A 21,464-nucleotide genomic window follows, 5' to 3' on the forward strand; every position below is an offset into this window, starting at 1 on the left:
ATATGAATTGTATCAATGTTGCCTACTTCTTAGGCTACTCTGATACAAACTGGAAAAACAATAAGGAGAATTAATACAATAGCATGGAAAATAGAGTGACAAATTTTCTGAATGCACCTTTAAAATCCCACAGCTCAACAGACACAAATGCCAGTGGACTACGTTAGGAATGAGGTTCTGAAAGAGTTTCCAATACTTAGGGATCCCAGGCTGAGTTTCTCTTTTGATTTAATCACTACCCCAGTGTACACTTAAAAACAGCTATGTGACTAAATATTAACCTTCCTCAATAAAACTGACCATTAAATAATTACAATTTATTATGTCTTTAAAGTGGGGGGGGAGGTCCGCCCTCCATTAAGGTTACAAACATAAAACTCCCTTTGGGTGCCCCAGCCCAACTATTGCTCCCTAAATTCTCTGCTGCATGGGGACATCCACATGGGGAGCAGAAGAATTTCAGGGCAGATCAACAGGATTTGGAACAACTGTATTTTCAGGTGCTAACTAAATAGGAGATCTAATCCAGATGTTCACCTCCTGCTGCAGGAGCCATGCGCTCTTTTAAGGTTTTCCCTATTGAGCAATCTGTGGAGAACTATGATCTCCCATTTACAAAAACACCCTGACTGGATTGTTGATAGTAAATACAATCCACATTGCAATTCACCAGGGGCCGTTTGTAGTACCAAAAGAGATTCCTTAGTGTGTGTGCAGGGTGGGAGGATTTATTTGTAATTGTTGGACTAGGCTTACCAGGCAAACCCTTCTTATTAATGTAGGCTGTTGGTACTGCTAAAATCAAAGAACGAAAATTAAAAGGACTGGCTTCCCCCTGAACAGCTGAAAGAAAATCGTGGCTCTAAGTTGTGTTAACAGCATGACCTCACAAAGGCTGCATGTAACAACTAGGCTGGGAGGGCGATAGGGGGGATTACACACAGAGTCACAAAAAATCCCAATGCAGCGTGTAAAACTCGAATAAAGCATCTTCTACCTGAAGCAAATGAGATCCCAGCTCTTTAGCCACATTATCCAAGGGCCCTATTCTGCTCGGCTGCCCCCAGGCGTCGCCCAAACCTGGAAAAGAAGCGACAGGTCAGTTAGAAACTCGGCGACGGGCATGAGCCTCCGGGGCCGCGCGTGTTCCCGGCTCCCTTGGCTGCGGGGCTGGCCGGGCCGCAGGACGCTAACACCAGGGCACGTCTCCCCGCGAGGGCGTAGGTGGGCTTTTCTGTCGGCGAATCAGCGCCAGGACATTGGGGTTCAGGCTCGGGGCGAGCTGAGCCTGCTGGGGCGGCGGGGGGGCGCGCGCGCTCCTGCGCCTTAAAATGCCATTTTAGTTCCAGTCCCGCCAGGTACCCTGCCCGCGGCCCGTCCCAGCTGCGCCCGGGGACGGACAGTCGCCGCGGGCCCACCGCTGTCAAACCCGGGAGCTGCCGCGCAGCCCGTGTCTCCCCACGCGACTCAAGTGCGCCTGGGCTGGAAGGTAACGCGGACCCCAGGCTCTGGGGGCCCGACCCGGCAGAAAGCCCCTGACCTGCAGCGGGGCGGGGGGGCTGCAGGGCTGAGCCCTGCGTTACTCTGCTCTGCGACTGATGGCCAATGCACTGGGTGGGTGATGCGCCCAGGCAGACAAGCGCCCGGCTCCTCGTTATGTGCACAAGCCCCACGTCCTCGCCCTCGGCCAGATCGTCCCGTGCTCCAAGGGGGCTGTAACCGCTCCCCCATCGAAGCCGGAGCCCCTCCGGGCGCACCCCCGCCGCCGCCGCCGCTCGGGGAAGCCGCAGGGGGGCGGGGTGTCACTGGCGCACACGCGGCTGCCCCAGGCCGCAGCCCGGGCGGGCAGTGTGACGGAGCCGCGCGGCCCCGGAGCCGCTTTCCCGCCGAGGCCGCTGCGCCCGCCCCGCCCCGGAGGCGCCGGCTGCAAGGCGGGCGGTGGCGGTAAAGACAGTGGGAAATGGCTGCTTCGGGGGCCGAAGCTGCTGAGCGCCTCTTAACCCGCAGCAGTGACCTACGGGGCTTGACGAGGCTGAGCAAAGGGCCGGGCCGGGCCGAGCCGAGCAACCCCGCGGCAGGGGCCCGCAGCAGCCTCTGCTCAGCCTCGCTGCCCCTAGGGGCCCGGCCAAGCCCCCGGCTTCGGGGCCACCCAGGCGGCTCTGCAAAGCGAAGGGCCTCGCTGCGGCCCGCGGTGGAGCCCGCACTCGCCGGAGGGGCCTGCGTGTGTTTCTTCCGCCATTTTATTTACGATGCGCCCAGACATTTATTTCATTCCCCGGCGCGAACAATAACACGGCTGGCCGGCGAGGCGCGGCGGCCAATGGCCGCTTATCTCCCCCTGCAGCGGACCCCGAGGGCGGCGCTAGAGAGCAGGTGCAAAGACACGCCCCGAGCCGGGGCAGGAGAGGCGGCTGACGCTGTCCGGAGTCACCCAGTCACTGCGGCCAAGTGCCCCCCCGCCCCATAGCCCCGGCAGACGCTGCAGGCAGCCCCCACTGCCCCTGCCGCCTTGCCTGGCCATGCTGCTCGCACAAGCTAAGGTGAATTCACGACGTCGCCTCTCTGTAGCCGCTGGCCCCGCTCCACACACAACCACTTGCAAGGGACACTCGTATGTCAGGACTGCTACGGGCTGGGGCCGGGCCACCTCTGTTGCACTGAAGGAGACACATGGGGCCCTCGAATCAGATAGTGCTGTCGGGGCCCCTGCTCTCAGCGCGGCCTCCTCTTCTCTCCCCTCCCCTCCTCCGGGCAATTATTTGTCACTGTCTATTGCTAAAGGCTGAGCAGGGAATGGCCTGGGTTTCCATTTGCTTTGCCTGACTGGCTGCAGGTGAAGCAGGCAGAGGCCTGGGCCAAACCCCAAGTCAAGGGGAGGCTCAGGACAGACAAGGAAGGGAATGGAGGGAAGGGAGAGGGTGAGAAGGTCAGGATAAACCTAAAAAGTTGTGAGGCAGTTGTTGTGCTGGTGTTACTGACCAATATTATCTCATTGTTTCCTCCTGCTACCCCACCTCATACTTCGATTGTGAGCTCTTTGGGGAAGGGGCTGTCTTTTTGTTCTGGGTTTGTGCAGCACCCAGCACAATGGGTCTTGGCCCCTGACTAGGGCTCCTAGACCCTACTAATACAAGTGAAGACCAATATTAATAAACAATGGTTCAAGACATGACTGTGCTTATTCCACTTCCACCACTACCACTGACCTTCCTATAACTCAGTCATCCTTCTGCTACTCCTGTGCTAAGAAGCCATATCAATAATTCAGTGTATCCAGTCAGTCCAAGAGGTATGTCTTCTTTGAACATCCACATTAGCCATCGGAGTTGCCTGAGTGTATGCGTCAGAAAACTGAATGGCAGAAGACTTTTACCTTGAAAGGCTGTTTTTGCTTTGGGGTATCTGTCTATATTTTGATACATTTCCCTATAGTGTGAAAATGCATTTTTTAATAAATAGAGCTTCCATTCATCTGCTGCTTTCCTCTATATCAAAGCACTTTACAGACGTTTACAAATTCCACTGCTACATAAAGTATTCCCATCTTTCTCTGCTAAAATGCAACCTTCTCTTGAGTGGAAAGTATCTGCTGTTTAAAGGAGCACAGAAACATGAATTTTCCTTGGCAAGATGATACTAAATTAAAGCGTTAGTAGTTATCTTATTGCTATACAGACTGCCCTTTTTAATAGTGTAAATGATAAAGTCACCTTGAGCCAATCAAACGAATTCACTCATAACGTTACAGATACATTTTTAAAAAACTACTCATGGCTAAGCGGTCTCCTGACTAACTGAAGTACAAAGCAGGTTTGTTCCTTAAGCCAGTCATAGAGAGGATTTTATAATGGTGTGTGAACAACTGTCACTCCAATATAGCAATGCCTAGCGGTGTATTTGATTGTGTCCTTTGGTATTACAGTTACAGTTTTAGCAATGTCATGTCAGTATTTCCATTATTTTTAGCGGAGCCTTCTAGCGCAGACTCACTATTAACATAAAATCTCTCTCCAGCAGTTTTTTTTCTTTTCGAAATTTAAAATCGGTTTCGCCATTAAAAAATTATATCGAATTTGAATACATTTAGTGGATTCGTTAATATTTTTCCTTGTTTTAAAGTCATTTAATCAGTCGATAAAATATTATTTTCAAAGGTGGGAATAAAGCGAATACAACCTGAAATTCTGAAAAAGGGACCGCTGCACATGAACGGCTCTTCCTAGAGGCGTGCAGATGGGTTTGTAGGTGAGTGGTGCATATGGAGGCAATAAACTCAAAGGAGCTATTCCTGTCTAACCAGTAAACACTGTACATTTCACTCACTAGGCAGGACCTAGCCAAAGGAGCTGCTGGTACAAAGTAAGCATTCTGTAAATTGCTGAAATGCAATGTGTGATTACTTAATAGACCTGAATGGTTCCAAATGACGAGCTTGTAGACTGGTTTTAAAGGAATATTCTATAGCGCAGTTCTCACGGAGTCATTTTTAAGGAAGCTTTTAAGATGTATATTGCATATTTACCTGTGAGAAAGCTGAGCAGCTGGAGGATTTTTTTTTCTGGCAAATATTTAACATTTTTAACAACAATCAAGGGGTGGCAAATTGTTCCCCATTCGATTTTAAATTTATGGGATTACCTCTATCAATTAAGGTCAGACATTTATCTAGAGCGAGAGAGGTTCACAAAGCCAAGAAATTCCAATCCAGACTGAATTCCAGAGCCGGACATTTCTGTGCCACAAACTGAACCCGAAAGTAGTCTGTTATCCAATACAGGAAGCAAATGGTGAAGCAGACTGTCACAGAGAAAATATCTAGCTTTTTTTTTTTAACTAAGCTGTATTGCCTTTGTCCCGGAGGTTTGAGTTCTGACTTGCTTCTCCAAAGCTCCTTTATACAGCCACACAGCCATGTTGCGGACAAGTGGCATCATCTCTTTATAAATGTTAACTAGAGGGCTCTCTTCACTTTCTCATGATCTTAATCGTGGTTCTCCTGCATTCTTTTCTCATTTTAATCGACGTGTGCTGGGAATGCAGTGTGATGGAGTGTCCCTCCAGTACCTAGCACATTGGAGCTTCAATTTTTGTTGGGTCTTTGCCCGCTACTACCCCAAGACAAATATAAGTAACAACTGGCGGTTCTATTTGTCTCCCACGCATTGAAGATTTTCTTTAGCCGGGGCGCCTGGACAACTGACAGTCCTACGGTGACTGTTTTCGATGGGGAGGTAAAAAAATCACATGGCAGGACACTTGAAAGTAGAACGAACCTCATAGAGAAACTCCACGGCGTCTGATTCTCATTTTAAAATGCTCCCTCCCTTTTATTACTAAATATGGACACGATTCTCTCCCTTAATCTGACATCTCAAACTTTGTCAAGACATTTTAATATTCACCTCGTGGCATTTCTCAGTCTTCAGAGGAAAAAAATGGGTTAAATTGTAACAAAATCTGGAAGCATTTTACGTAAAGAAAAGGTTAAACAAAAAAAAAACAACAGTAGCTTTTCTGTTTGGAAATCTGCTAAAAGAATTACTTATCAGTAAAGTAGTCCATAAGTATCAGATTGCCCTGTAATTTGGAGTGTTTCCTTTGTGTCTCCACCGTTTTGTGCTCTCACTCCCCTTTAGTGCACGATCCTGCGCGTTATTCAATAGCCTTAATTTAAAGGAACCTGGGTCAACTACAAACATTGGGATTTCATTGCTCTCTCTCCCGGGGGAATTTCACTGGCTGTTGGGCATCCTCCCCTGGCCTTGCAAACAGCTTATGAAGGAGAAAGGCACGTTGCAATTATACAGGAGGCAGGAGAGCGGCAAACCAGCCCACACCATCCGACTGCAAGAGACAAAAAAGGAGGTGCCCCCCCAGCTTCCTTTCCCCCTGCATTGGAGATGCTGATGGTGACCCTAATAATTCAGCTGTGAGGTTTCTTGTGATCACACACATACGCCAACAGAGAGACAGGACCTAGCCCGATCCCGCAGTTCTCACGGGAAAAATTCTCACTGAAGCTATTGTGGCACTTGGGACCCATCCCTGAAGTCAATGGTAAAGTCCCTTTGATTTTTTTGGGGCAAGACCGGGCCTAGACCCACACCGACCCTATTCTCGACTCTGGAACACGGGAAATAGCTGCAGGTGCGCTGATCAAATCGGGTTGGGAATCGGTACACACGGGTTTGGAGACGCATTTCTCACCTCTGCAAACTAGCGTTGCTCCAAGTCATAGCAACTCCCGGGGCTCTGAAATTTCAGCAGTTGTGTCGCCTCCTGCTGAAATACTGTCTGCACACTCACCTTAACTCTACCGGGGGGAGGGGGGGTTGCACTAATGGAGTAGGGGGAAACTATCTTGACTTTCTGGCACATAAATTATCACGACACTTGACAGAATTAGATCGACCGCGTCCTTCAATAGCTCGATCACTCTTAGCTGTGTTAAGTTTGTTGTGTTTTGGAGGTGGCTAGGACCTGGCCGAGTAAGAGGAAAGGATACAGGCCTTTGTCTAGGACTAGCAGACTCCTGTTCAAGTAGTGGATTGGAACTCTAAGTATATATGGCAAATTATTTTAGATCTATTAAATATGTATTAAGAGATCCACTTGTTTTCTAGCTGTATTTTTAAGTCACGTATCAGAAATATTAGTGCGGTCGGGGTTAAGATTTCTTGAGAAAAAAATGTTAAAAAACCCAGCCCAAACCGACTGTTTTGTTGGAGCCAACAAACTTATACCACAGACTCAAACCCGCTCCAAATCACAAACAAGAGCGAGAGAAAAACCTTCCTGTAATGACAGTATTTAGACGCATTTAGTGTGGCGAGATATTTGAAAGTCTCACTCACAACAAGGGCAAAACAGACAAACCACAGTTCATAATTATCATCTGCGGACGATCGTGCCATCCAGATTGGCTCTAGGAGGAAACTGAAATGCGTCTTGCCGCTGATGTGAAAAGTCCAGCTGCTAAGAAATGATGGAGGAGATTATTAAAATCCCTGGATTATTCTAATCTGCTCCCGATTCCCATATCTTTCTTGCAAGCAGCCCATATACCTGTGACTGCTTCCCAGTTATGAATGCCTCCAACATTCCAGTGATCGTTAAATGCCACCGATTTACATTTAGAGCAAGCCTCAAAGGAAGCCCTAATGCCGCCTGTTATTTTAATAAACCCTTTAAGACCATCTACTACTATTAACATAGGCACACACGGCTTCATGAATGGCTCACTCTCAGCAGTGTTTGTAGCCTTTAAAGCGAATGTTAAACGTCGCAGATGTACAGAAAAATACTGAGTTGAAACTGTTGCAGTTCAACCCGCGTTATATTCCTGGCTCTATTTTAAATACACTGAGGACAAGAAAATATGTATATGCCCTTTAAAGAATTATTAAAATGTCTTTTCATAGGAGTAAGCAATAGGTTCCAGATTTTACTGTTAAGACATGATGCCAAGCACAGAAATAAAAGAAAAATTCACACTATCTCCCAGGCTTTTGTTTTGTTTTTCGGTAGTGGTAGGAATAGCATACGCTACATTTTTGAGTCACTTATTAAGCAGCTCATTCCTTTTGGTTTAATCATTAATAAATCCGCAGTGTTAAAGCTAGTTCTTGAAAATGCGTGGAGTCACAATTTAACCTCAGCGCCATAACCTGGTGGATGGGATAATTTCAACTCAACAATAGGTTCCCCCCCCCACCTCCCCCCACACACTTCTATTTGTTCATTTGTGGAAAAACGTATTGACAGCCAAGCACCAAAAATATCTCGTAGTGTATTTTTGTTCTGCAGTAATAAATGGTTTGGCAAAGTATCAAAACGCGACAGAGGATGACGTTACAGAGCTTGGGTGTAGGGATATACGCTATGTTTCTGTCTCCTGGATTTTAATTCAGAATTTGAAGGTCAGAGCAAATCCACACGGAAAAAAGATACCATACTGAAGCACGAAATTATACCCTACAAGACTAGCACTTTGGGAGAATAGAAGAGGTTTAATGAATGTAACTCTCCTTTCACGCTCACTTCGGTGGGCCTGTTCCGGATCCTCCCGCGGGGCGTTCTGTGGGCCCAGACTAAACTGTCCATCTTCTAAACATACAGTAACTGGTTGGATGGGAACTCGGATTGCCTCAAGCCCCAAAGCCTAGGGGAGCGTAGGGATGCCCCACAACCGCGGACACCTTTTAAAAATGTATTAAAAGTTGTCTACGCTATGTGCCAGGGCGTTCTTAAACCGTTAGCTACCGAGGCTTTTAAAACCCCACCCTTTTCCTGGCCTACTCAGCAAGTTTCATAGCTGGACAATAATTTCTGATCAAATGTAGTAGAAATTCGATGGTTTAGCAGCTAGGTTGCAGACTTCTGACGTCTCTTCCCCTCACGCCTCCCCTCCCCACCCCTCCCCCAGTTTAAAGAAACAAAACTGGTTCCGTGTTGTCACGAAGATGATCATTCAGTCCTAAAAGTGGATGTTTACACACATCGGAAAGTGGTGTAGTGCACTTTCCCTCTTGTATTTACAACGTAATTATATATCTCAACATAGGTTATTCTAGATTTGATTCACCTTTTAGAAATTTTGGCACGATAAAAGGAAGCTGGTTTCTAGCCAGGACATATTCCTCTGGGCCAAATTCTGTTCCCATTGATGTGAACAGCAAATTCCCATGGACTTTGATGGGATGCGGATTTGGCCCTAAAGGTATCTTGGTTGTCTGTCAAAGGCGGATGAAAAAAATCACATCAAGTACAGTTTGTAGCCATGTGTCTAATATTTATGTCTCGGAGACACATGATCTCTGATGGGCACACTGAGTTACTAGACATCTGCAAAACCTTGAAGTAATTTTCTGTTACAAGAGAATTTAAAATACTGACTGCAGACACATAATCTATTCCTCTCAAAAAACCAAGATCTCAGCAAAATATTGAATAGCAGAAAATATGCATGATGGCGCTTTCGGAGATCAACAAATGATAGCTCTCCAGGCTCTGATTCACTTTGGGGAACTGATCCCAGACTGCACTTGTCTGTAACGCTAACTCTAAAAAGAAGGTATTTCTATTCTGCTGACTAAGGCCACTAAATAATGCTATTTGGGAAAATATCAGGGAGAGAGGGAGAAGTTCATTATAATTTCCTATATAAAAACAAATTCAGAAACATCAGCTCTTTCCTGAGGAAAGATACCCAACTATGAAGGGAGTTATTGATAGTGAAAGGAATTATGTCCCAACCACTTCCCCGCAAGTGTCTGGCAGAGCGTAGCTCCCAGCTTGAAACTTTCCAAAGTTGAATCAATTTATTAATGGGCATGGCTGAAATAATTTAGTTATCACTTTCCAACAGCTCTCCCCCTATGAGTTTAAAAAATATATTCAGAAACACAGGAGTAAATTATTCACTTCGTCTTTCATATACTATTCTCAGTGTTCATGGTTTTCATTATAATTATGCAATATTTATGGCAAAAGAATACGTTTGTCATATGTATTTTTAAAATTACTCATAAGCATATGGGGAGTGCAGAAGCACACCGTCATTTGGTCTGAAGAGAATTTACACATAAGACACTGCCATCCTAGGTATATAAACTCGCAAGGGCTTTCATCCTCTGGTTTTTAAGTGTTCTTAAAAAGTGAACTGCAGTTCGTTGACACAGTTTGTTCAACAGGAGAGTTTTGTCTGGGAAACCTGTAATATGACCCTGTCCAGAGAAATCTCAACCTATGTATTTCTAAATATGTAATTTAGTTATTTTTGGGGGGGAAAACATGCGATCGAAAATTGGGAAACCCTCCCGAAATTACTACAAGATATTTCTTAAGCGGGACTTTTATAATGACTTAAATTTGCGAAAGTCATTAGCAATATACCAAAGCACTGGGATGTGTTAGTACTATTAGAACGGTAAATGTCTTTATTTTATATGTTTGATAGAACCCTTTCGTTTAAACAAAATGATTGATTTTAGGTAACACTAAGTAGTCATCGCTCATAATTATTGACGTAGCTGATAAAGCTTTTCTCGTTTTTCATTTGTAACCCTTTCATAAGCTCCTTAGAAACTGAGCTGAATAACAGACTTTTCATTCTGGAATGCTAATTGTTCCTCTCCTCCCCCATCATCTGTCCAGACAGGCCAAACAAATCACAAAGGAGGAGATTTGGGTTTATTTAACCACCTAGAGAATCTTATCCAGCATTTAATTTCATTTCTCTCATCCAGTTTAGTGGTCATACAACATGACATATTACAAACGGCCCCACACAATGTATGTCAATTGGCCACTTCCGCTCAGTGAAAGAAACATTTGAAGTGTGTATTTGTTTGGAAGGGGTGTGTGGGTGGTGGTGGGGGGTTGGTATTTTTTGGATTAAGTGTTTGGTTTAAAAAAATCTGAGGGGAAAATCTCAAATTTTATGTCCATTGTTCGCTCTCCCTTTAAAGGACACGGTGTTCAAGGTTGAGTCGAGCAGACTGGGGTCTCCACACACGCGAGAGCCAAAGGGCCAGATTCGGATCCCTTTATCCCAGCTGAATAGGCCCGCGTATCCCCATGAAGCCAATGGCGCCCGCTCTGGAGGAAGGCGCTGCTCAGTGGGAGTAGGGGACCATAACTGCTTCGGACTCCGATCTTTGCCCAGATCTCTCATTTCGCAGCAGATTTTCAATTTCATTGAAAAAGGCCGCGCGTCCTACAGCCCCGGCTCAAGCAAAGACTCCCTTGGCGAAAAAGTCCTACTGGAGATTTGGTCCGAGCCAGGGTCCTCCCCGGCTCTTGCAGGAGCGGGGCACGATCATTAACAACCAAAGATGAAATCTTTAACCTGCCGCTCATTTACAAAAGAGGGTTTATTAGTCTACTTACGGATGCGAATTTTTATGACACTTTTTTTACAGCTAATTTCGCTGCCAGCCCCGTGCTGTGCCGAATAATTCCAGCGTTTAAAGGGTTTGGTGTGGGTGCAAAAGACGAGGGCGAGGCTAGAAATGCTGAGCTCTGTGCTGGGCGCTGGATCCCTGCAGGCAGGTGGACTGGGCAGCGTTCATACAGCTCGGTAAATGCTGCGTTTTCAGAAACAAACACCCGCCGGGGACACCTCCCCCCAGGAGAATGAAAACAATTTCCCATGCAATTAGTAACGGCGGGGGGAGGGGGGAGGTCTTCTAGCAGATGTCCCAGCGCTATGTAACTAATTATATCACCCTGCTGACAAGTGGACTCCAGACCAATGCACCATGCCAGGGGTTTATTCGCGCCGGGCCACCTAACGCAACCAGTTCTATGTATCCGTTCGGGACGCGCTGACATTTCGCTGCTGCTGTTTGGTTGGGGTTGAGAGCACATCCCAGGCTGCTGCACGAAGTACGTTGAAGAACAGAGAGAGGCGAAATCAAAATAATCTCGGAGAGGGGACCAAGCTTTAAAGCTGTTAGCACAATGCGCGCGCTGCAATTGAGCAGACAATGTGTGTGGCGGAACGGAAACTAAGCCCCAAGTCCTGTCCTGTGTGCTCAATGTTACCCCTCGCTCTTTTGGTAGCAATTTTTATACACTCTGCGCCTGTTGGAGGTGATGTTTGGTTTGTTTGTTTTTTTAAGTCACACCTGCAAGTTTATTGATGTTCATTATATTATATTTATATTATTCATACATATTTGAAATAGGTTCCCTTGTTGTGGTGTCCCTTTTGTTAGATTTATTCTCAGATATCTGTGCCCCTCTCGCGGGAGTTCTCTGTCCCTACCTCTTGCAAGTGAGTTTCATGTGAATTTGTGCTCTCCTATTTTCCACATGACCCACCCCCAACTCTCGCTCCAATGTGAGCGAGTGAAGACAAAACACCAACTTGTCCCTAGTGTTATCCAAAGGTATTCTTGGTTCTAGGCCTCACCAATGAAGTGCCTGACCTGCTAGTTGTAGGCTGGATCCCCTCCCCCCATTCTGCCTAGGTCTGATCTCTACACTTTCTATTATCGCGTCCTAAATTAGGACAATCATTTAAACAGATCTAACCTCGCCTCCCTCCCCACCCCCACACAGGGAAAGAAAGAAAACAAAATCACAGAATGTACCACGCACAGATCTTGCTTTGTGTTTAGTCAGCTGCCTGGCACCATTTCCCCAAGATCTGAGCAGCCTCATCGCCCGGGGTTGGAGCTCTGCTTCTTTCCCTCCTCCCGGTTCTGTCGGGCTCAGCGCCGCACAACGCGACCTACAAATATTCCCGTTCCAAACTCTGGGGTATTATTTAAGCTTTAAAATAAGCCTGATTAATACGACTGAACCCGTGGCGACTGGCCCCCTGCCTGCTTAGCGCCTTGGGCACAGGTCACAATCGGAAATACAATTCACAGAGACGGCCTGGGGTGTGCGTGGGGAGGGGTGGCTATGTCTAAACAGTCAAGGACAGACAGCCACCGTTTCCACTGCTGTCGCGGCTCATTCAGCCCCCCTTGCACCCTCGAAACGCAGACGGTCGTAACTGCTAAGAGACGGCACCCAATGTGTGCTGTCCCGTCCCCCCGCCGCCCCGCAAAGCCCCTGCCTTAGGCTCCTGCCCTGCGAGAAGCAGCAGGTGCCCCGGAAGCAGCCGAGGGATTTACCTTCTGGGAAGACCGCTCGCATTTTCAGGTAGCTGGTGGTGAGGCGGATGATGGAGGCCTTGTCCAGCTGGGAGGTGATAGCTGAAGGCAGGGGCAGCAACTTGGCCAGTTCGTAGAATTCTCCATTTTCTTTTTCCCTTCTAGTCTTCGCAGCATTCTTGGACTTTTCCTTCATCGCGGCTCTTGCACGGCAATGAGGAGGGTGACACTGGCATATTAGACCCGATCCTTCCGGACTGCTGCGAGCATGGACTTTGACTGTACCGTTAATACTATTTTCTTCGTAAAAAACAGAACAAAAATCAACGCATCAGAAGGGCGAGAGTGGGAAACCACCTCCGTGCCACAAGCCGCAGCAGGTCAGGAGAATGCAGTTCTGGGCTGACTCTGCAATGCAAATGTCTCGCACTTGGAAAGTAGAGACTGAAAGATCTACATGAACCAGGACCGTGGCTGCAGCTGGAAATGGATCTTCTCGTTCACAGAGAGCATATCCCCCCTTTTTTTTTCTTTGTTTAGCGAATGATTTCCTGCTCTATGCAATTCTCCCCCCTCCGAAAAACAAAGCCTTCAAGCAACTGCTCAGCAGAAAATAATTGTGCTAGACAGTCTGCAATTTTTTAAAAAAAGGTGGTTGTCCTCTAATGAACTAGTGCAAAGGGATCTGGTCCCAGAGCCCAAGGCGCAGAGGAGAAGACAAGCTGGAAAGGCAGCCCAGGCATAAAATGAAAGTCAAAGCCGGTGAGGAGGGATTGCTCTAAAACCACAGGCTCGCTTTTCCTTCTAGGAGAGCGACCGCTTGTCTTGTAACCAGTGTTGGAGAAATATGCTTTCACAGTACACGTGTGTCTCAAACTGTGTGTATTTTAGACCACTAGTGCAGAACTTGCCTTCAATTCTGCCTAGCACAAGCCCCGTTCACCTCTCATCTGAGATTTGGGGAATAGGGTCTGCAGCAGCCAAGCTGATTTCGCTGCTCCAGCCCGTGTTCTAAATCCGGTTCTCCTAAACAGTTACATTAAAGGATCCATTTTCCTCCAGGCCAGCGCCACTTCAGGGCTGTCAGTACCCAAACAAGTCCAAGTGCTGGCCAAGGCAATTCGTTAAAAAAGGCTTTTATATTATAAAGAGAGATTTTTATTATTTGACACGTATTGAAAAAATAAAAAGCCGATGCGAAGCGAGAGCTAGTTCACGCTGACATGCGACTAGAGCGAGGACTCTACCTTACAGGAGAAATAAGGGTTTGCTATTTCACCTTCCAAGAGCTGACAGCCGCATTCTCCAAGCGCACCGCACAGCAGCGATCGGAGGCAAATTCCCCACTCTCCCAAAGCCTAACTTCGGTGCTGCTCCCACGCACCGAAACACTAAGGTCTTCCTCCTCCTTCTCCTCCGCCTCCTCTTTTCCAGGAATAGCCAGCGGCTCTGGAGTGGCACCTTCAGTTAATTCTTGGGTGAAGGCTGGAGCAAGCGAGGAGCGCCGCGAGAGGGGAGGGGATAAATGTGCCCCGTGACGTGTCCGCCGGTGCAGCAGCGCCTTCGGCAGGACCCCCAGACAGAGGCGCAAGGGAAGGACCGCAATTAGCGCTTGCAATGGAAGGGGGAGGTGGACTGGAGGGGGTGTGGTTGTACTTGGAACAGTCTCCGGCTGGTGCTCCGGACCTCACAAACTCAGCCCATATTACACACCCGCATCTACAGCCAGACACAGAGACACACACATTTCTGCGGTGATCTGGCATTGTGAACGTATTATAAATAGCGCGGTTCAAAATAATCTGGTGGGAGATACGTGCTAATATCCGAGACTTTGAGCTACACGACAACGCGATAGCCCAGGAGGCTGGGAGAGCAAGTGGTTGAAAGGCCCTATACATAGAGCGGGGGCTGGGCTAGAGTCTCTCTCATCTCACACACCATCCAAACCTCTTCTCCTGCCGTTGCTGAACGCTCCGGGTCCGTAGGTTGCGGGTGCACACACACACACACACACACACGAGAATATGTACCCACACGCGAATGCAGTTTCATTAGCCAAGCGCGCAAGGATTCGGGGAATCGCAAACACTCTTTGCACGCAGTCAGTATCAAAGGAGGCCCGGGCCTGACGCTGGGCCCCGAGAGATCTCTGCTGATGGTCCCGGACACTTCTTTGGTCATTAGAGTGGCAAGTATTTGCAGCTAACATCGTGGAACCGTGGGCCCAAAACCTGCGCTCAAGCAGAGCGCCCAGGATGAGTCCAATGGGATGCAGGATCAGGCCCCGGGGGAGGCGTGGGTTAGGTTATAGTGCACATCTGGCACCTATAGATCAGTGTCTCACACAACTGCAGCCAAAGTACTCAAGACTTCCCTTTCGGGACTTGTAATCCATCGACATGAATCTGTGTGGCTGGCGATCAACCAACCAATCATGGGGGAATGGATGAGGACTGAGAGCAGCAGCTCACCGGGGCGCTTTCTTTCGCTCAAGAAGGTAAAACAAAAGAAACAAACAACAAAAAACCAAACACACGCCAGCAAGCACAAAGAAAGGGGGAGAAATCCGGGAGTCACAAATCCGCTTGGCAAGCTAGGCAGGAGTTTAGTGATGCCCATTCAGACCATCCGTAGCCCTAGGAGCCGGGGGCGGCACGTGCACGCTCAGCGTGAGGCAGGTAGACACGCACACAGTGTGGGATTGTCACCGCTCGCCTGCTTTGATTTCTCCAGCAGCGGCTGTGCCCACCTCTCCTTTGTTCTGTATTAAGCAGAAAAAACACCAGTGTGCCGGGAGGAAAAGTCCTGCCCTGGTCGCGCTGCCTTTTTGATCCCCTGATATATCTCCCACCTTCCTCCCCCCAGGGCAGCTGCTGCACCCCCATCTCTTCCCCAGACCTCAGCAGCGTGGCAGTGTTCATCATTCACACGCTAGGGACTCCAATATGATCCAACTGAGGTTTCCATATCCTAAAACAAGAGCAGGAGCGAGGGCTCTCTCAGGTCCCCTCTTCCCTCCTGAGAGTCCCAAGAAAGTCTACTGGATTCACATAATTTCTAAGCCTTTCCCAAATTCGGTACCTTAAGCCCAGTTCTCCTGATCCTGCGAGTTGCCGGAAACCCTCAGCCTCTCCTGACTTGTGAGCTGAGGTCGACCCCAAGCACACGTATGGATAAATCTGTACACTGTGAACACGGGTCGCTACCAACAAAACTGACCAGCCATTGCTCTATTGTAAACTTCGCAGTCGCTTCTTGTGTGGCTGTTACAGCCAGTTGTTATTATTTTTAAAGAACGGTGGTATGTCTCCCCTTCCTCGGGACAAGGTCTCAGTTAAACTTCAGGGCATCGAAAAGGAAGTGTGTTGCACTGTACTCAGAACCTCAGCTTCTGCTATGTGAGAGTCTGTCCCTTTGTCAGTGCAGGATTGTTCCTTGTGAAGTTGAATCCCGTCCTATGTTAAGCCCTGGACTTCCAGCCACGTCCACTGGAAGAATTTTCCACAAGCTAGCAGGCTACATATTTTAGCCTGTCTAATGGCACTCGGTTGAAATATGCTGCTCTTTTATTAACATTATTTGAATTTTCAGTCCAGCATACACGTGTGTGACACCCCCACATAAAAATTCAGCTATAGAAAGTCAAAAGATGTCTTCCTGGAATATCTGACTTGTATTACCACCAAAACCCCGGAAGGACGTTAAAGTGAAGTAGGAGTGACCCCCCGAATGCCTAGATCCAGATATATTGCTTCTATGCTTTTGGGTAGCCTCTGAGGAGTCACCCTGGAAAGTGATTTAAGAGGCAAGTACTGAGGAACAAACGCGAGAGAAAGCGGTTGGGGCAGGGAGAACTGCTGAAGATTTCCCCAAAGTACAACAACAAAGTGAACAGCACCTAACTCACCCGCCCCCCACCCCCAGCCACACCGAGAGGAAAAACACACTGTTACTAACAAGGGCAAGCTCCTTGCATTAACTGCACGTCGCTTTAACCCTAGCGATAACACCCTTCTTCGTTCATATTGTTTTGCAAGGAGGGAAGGACAAAAGTCAGCCGCGACAAAAGACAGCGGATCTCTGTGTGTGTCGCCACAACATCTGGTCAATTTCCCGTCTCAAATGCCCACAGCTGGTTTCCCTGCACTTTACCTGCTTCTGCGGAAATGTATTCCATTAGAGATCACAGATCCGGAAGAGATAATGCAGCAACGCGCAGATATTTACATCATTTAACCCAACTAACTGTATTATTGTCATTACTGCTCCTGCCGCAGTTCCAGGAAGTCCGGCTTTAGGTAGTTCCAGATTTAAAGCAGTCATTAGAAAACCGAAATTTAAAGGAAAGAATGTGCAATTCGCTGTCTCTTGCCAGAAGGAATTGGCCGAAAGGGTGACAATTTTGTATGCTTAGGGATTTACTTGTGTTCCGATTTTGAGTTATGAATCGTTGGTTAGACCCCGTGTGAAAATACATTTCCGTAGCAATAATCAGGATAAAAATAATAATTTAGCAGATCTCCTGTTTGTAAAACACAATAATGATCCTAAAAACGAATCTCTCTACCGAATCCTATCTCGTTGGTGTGTGTGTTTGTTTAAGCTATCTCGCACCTCTTTAATTATCCTGTTACACCAGAATCTGCCCAAGCAAACCATCCTTCAGATAATGGCCCGATGTTGTTTAGGAGAAGGCTGTGCTCTTTAATCTCCAGTCACCCTCCTAAAAAGGGAAGTTATATCCCTGGACAGGATTTTGCTGGCTTCAGGTAAATATATCGCTCCCTTGCTTTTCTAACTTTGGTAATCAACGCTCTTTTTTTATGCCCTGCTCCCAATGAGGGCTCCTCATCGGACTGATCTTTTTACCAAACACACATGTATATCTGTCTCACCGGGGCTTTTAATAGAGGGGACCTCTGTCACTTTTTTGGAGAGCATATTTCAAATTGTTTCCTGAGCTGGTGGAATAAATCCCATCCCGAAGGATCTGTTTTCCTTCAGCGTTTTGTGCGTTAACATGGAAACTACAGACATCTTTTAATTTGATGGCCATTTAAAGGTTTGTGCCCTGGAGAAGAAAAGTAAAGGGGGAGAAAAAGGAGCGCAAACCCTCAGTCATACTTAAATAAATTGTATATATAAAATCTCTTTTCTCCCGCTACCTATTAAACTGAAGAAGAGCCGCCAATATAATTTTCTCAGCGCAGGGACATAATATATTATCTAAACAAATAAGCCACTATGGTTATCATCAGAACAAGAACAAATATAACCGTCTACCACCTTTGATTTGTAAAAACATGAACACACACCTATATATTTGAAAACACTCGTTTGGTCTTTGGATGCTAAAGAGCAAACTGTGTTTGCTAACATTGGCCCGGTTGGTATAAACGTGATTTGAGATCCCACGCCAGCTTTCCCCATACACTCTATATTTTATTCAGCAATCATCTTCGTGAAAACCGATTCCTACAGATAATAATATCAATGACTGGGAAAGGGTTTGTGGTTCAAAGCTGAAAACTGTCCAGAACTGGGAAGGAACTATCATTAGATTTGACCTTCCCTTTCACACAGTATAAAGAAAACCAAATCAAACTGTTACAAAGAGAACCTGTGAATACCTAAGTGTGAGCCTGTTTACCTTTCTTGGTAATCGATGTCCCAATGTAATAGGAATGTAAGGAACATACTTTGCACAAATCCTGCACAAACAAGTAGACCATGTTTACAATCGGTTACAAAACTGCTTTTAAGCTGCGTTAAATTATAAAAATGTCATTGAAATTCCCCCCGACAAACCTGAACCCCGCTGATGATTGTCTCTCCCTTTCTCAAACAAACAAACCCAATTGTATTTATGAATTATATCAGAAAAATCCAGCCGAATCTGGCCGCATTAGCAGGGGAAAAACATTTCAGGAGAAAAAATCAAAGACAAGAAAAACGTATTTTAAAATTCAAGTCGACAGGCATTGCATGCTTTATCTCATATGACAACACGTTCCACTGTTTCTATTTTCCAACAGGATATTTTTGATGCAGATTAAAAATAAATATTGTTCCCTAAAGCGTGTATGATAACTGATCATTCCAGTCAACCTTTTGATAGCAAAGGAAAGTGACCGTGCAGTAAATTACATCTTTAACACATAATCTTGGCTGGGAGAACGGCCCGCTAATGAGACGTTTGAAATATAATCTCAAATGAGAAGACTTTAAAATAAAAAAAATACATCTCTGAAATTGTGGCCCGAACTGTTCAAGGCAAATCCCTACTATACTTGTCTCCTGAGAACAATCTGCAAAATGAAAAGGAGTACTTGTGGCACCTTAGAGACTAACCAATTTATTTGAGCATGAGCTTTCGTGAGCTACGGCTCACTTCATCGGTATGCATCCGATGAAGTGAGCTGTAGCTCACGAAAGCTCATGCTCAAATAAATTGGTTAGTCTCTAAGGTGCCACAAGTACTCCTTTTCTTTTTGCAAAGACAGACTAACACGGCTGTTACTCTGAAATCTGCAAAATAACTCCCAGTAAACTTTGGACACTGCTACAAAGATCTTTCTAAATGGTATTTTTCCTCTGTCTGGTTTATTAAGAAATTCCACACATGGGATTCGATAATAAAATCAAAAGAACTCGAGAAACGAGGCATAGTTATTGACCTTGAATTGCACATTTCTCTGACCTTACCTAAACGCCCATTTTAAGGTAACCCGTTGGCTTTTTTTTTTTTAAATAGAAGTGTATTAAAGACAAACATTTAGTTTTCGCAGGTTTTAATAAAAACAAAGAACAAAAGCCAACCATTGCAGTCACTCCGAAGCAATTACTGTCTCGCTTCAGTGGAAAAAGAATTACAGTCAAATCAGCAGAAAGCAAAAGGTTTGAATCTTTGGAAGGAGTCACAGGGAAATTGTTTACACGTGTAACTGATTGGAAACTCATTCTTTAGAAGCAGACTGCATGGTAAAGTTGGGCGAGAATTTGGCTGGGGGGAGGAAGGGGAGGGGGCTGAGAATGGCTGGTTGATGTTAGCTTGGGATCTGTAGGAACGAACGCGCCCGAGAAGCTTGCCCGCTGTCCCGCGCAGGACATTGCGGATCAATTGCAGCGTTCAGCGAAGAGCCCGGTCCAGTGACAGCGAAGGCGGGAGATTCCGAGCAGCGTCATGTAACTTAAAGTGGCTTCGTAGCCCGGCTCGTGCTGGGCAGCGCTGCAGTGGATGCGGGAGATCAAAACTGCCGGAGGCGAGCCGGGACCTGGCCCGCTCCGCGCTGCTCTCCGGAGGCAGGGGGGCCGAGGGGCTGCCGGAGAACACAAGAAGGGGCCGTTCCCACGTTCTTGTTTTCCAGGGTGATTCTTCCCCATGAGCCACAAAAGAAAATCTGCCCCCCCCAGGGACTGGCGCGATTGTGGCACTAAATGGCGTCTAAGCCGAAGGGGGTTTACACTGGCAATCTCTAGCTGTTCTCGCTTTAATGCCGCGCTCCACAGCTTTAGGCTGGGGGCGTCGTTCCCCTGGGTGTGGCTGACGCCTTGTCGCCCAGCCCTGTACGTTGCCCCCTTGACACCTTCTGTCACCTCGCTGCCGCTGGGCTCCGAGAAGCAAATGGCTCGAAATTCGTCCGCGAGCTCGCCCTGCTCGGTAGAGTAGTTCCCGGCCTGGGAGTGGGTCTCAGGGTTGCAACTGCACCGCACTCCGCTTCAGAAAGCCCGGGCGCCGTGGAACAAGCGCCGGGCTGCGTGGAAGTAAGTGGGGGGAAGCAGTCTGCAACAGGCTAGCAGCCACACGAGTAGAAAAGGAGTTCCGTTCCCTGTGGTGGGGCTGGAGCCATACTCAGCGGACTAAATACAGGTTTCAGAGGAGCAGCCCTGTTAGTCTGTATCCGCAAACAGAACAGGAGGACTTGCGGCACCTTAGAGACGAGCCAATGTATTGGAGCATCAGCTTGCGGGAGCTACAGCTCGACTCCTTTGGGAAAGTGACCCTGTGGCCTACACCCGCGGTTCTTCTCAGCCCAGCGGTGCCTTTAGGCCACCCCTGGGTAGGCTCCTTTGCGCGATGCGGGCGGTAAACGGCAGTGGGACGCGGACTACTCGCTGGTCAGAACGCCACACAACACTTCTATTAGCGCCCTGTCCCTGTACAGAGCTTACCATGCATGCCTAGGTGTCGATAAGTTTTATGTCCGATTTATTAGGCCAGACAGGCCCTAATCCAGCCAGGGCTCTACCTATGTTTAACTGGACTGGTTGAAATCGGCGTGCCTGAACATACGCATAAATCTTTGCAGGACCAGAGACTTGGGGTTTATTTTGTATTCCAGTCCAAATGTGAGACAAAAAGACTCAAATTAAGAACAGAGACTAGAGAAGGCACCCTAACATTAGGCTGTTTTAATATGGCATAAAGCACAATGTCTAGCACCACGATGCAGTTATGCAAGATGTAAATAATTTAGATTAAGTATAGAGTCGCTCTTGCTATGTCTGGAGGCAAATTTAAGTCTAAAAGGAGGAACAGGCAGCTGAGCTGTGTGGTCCCTTCCCCTTTTCTCCTTTCTGCAACCCCATATCAACACCAGGGGTAGGGCTCATTGTGTGAGGAGGCCCACATTACAATATTAATTAGGGTCCAGAGTCTAAATTTAGGACTATGGACTGTCCTCAATCCAGGCCAGAATTCCTCCTGCCTGTTGGTGGTCCTGAGCACTTTTGAAACTCTGGTCATTGGACCCTGAATGGGAGCTGAGCTCTTGAAATGTGGTCTTTAGATGGTGCAGAATTTGAATATGTCACATGGGATCCATAAATCAAGCAACCAGGCTGGGTATTTGA

The 21,464-nt window shown here is 47.1% G+C and overlaps 1 protein-coding gene across 2 annotated transcripts in view; it reads right to left on the reverse strand.

Annotated features, from left to right (window-relative positions):
* The window catches only part of SIM2 (SIM bHLH transcription factor 2), a 72,945-nt gene extending 59,926 nt beyond the window's left edge, over positions 1-13,019 (reverse strand). Inside the window, exons 1-2 of one of the 2 annotated variants that reach the window (XM_073361054.1) lie at positions 12,630-13,019; positions 998-1,080 (exon numbers count right to left, since the gene is read on the reverse strand). In XM_073361054.1, the coding sequence (XP_073217155.1) occupies positions 998-1,080; positions 12,630-12,804 (258 nt within the window). In that variant the 5' untranslated portion in view covers positions 12,805-13,019. The remainder of the gene's footprint in view (positions 1-997; positions 1,081-12,629) is intronic. The other variant, XM_073361064.1, reaches the window with a different exon arrangement.
* Between the last annotated feature and the right edge of the window lie 8,445 nt (positions 13,020-21,464).

This window comes from Lepidochelys kempii, chromosome 1 (assembly GCF_965140265.1).
Source record: "Lepidochelys kempii isolate rLepKem1 chromosome 1, rLepKem1.hap2, whole genome shotgun sequence".
NCBI lineage: Eukaryota > Metazoa > Chordata > Testudines > Cheloniidae > Lepidochelys > Lepidochelys kempii.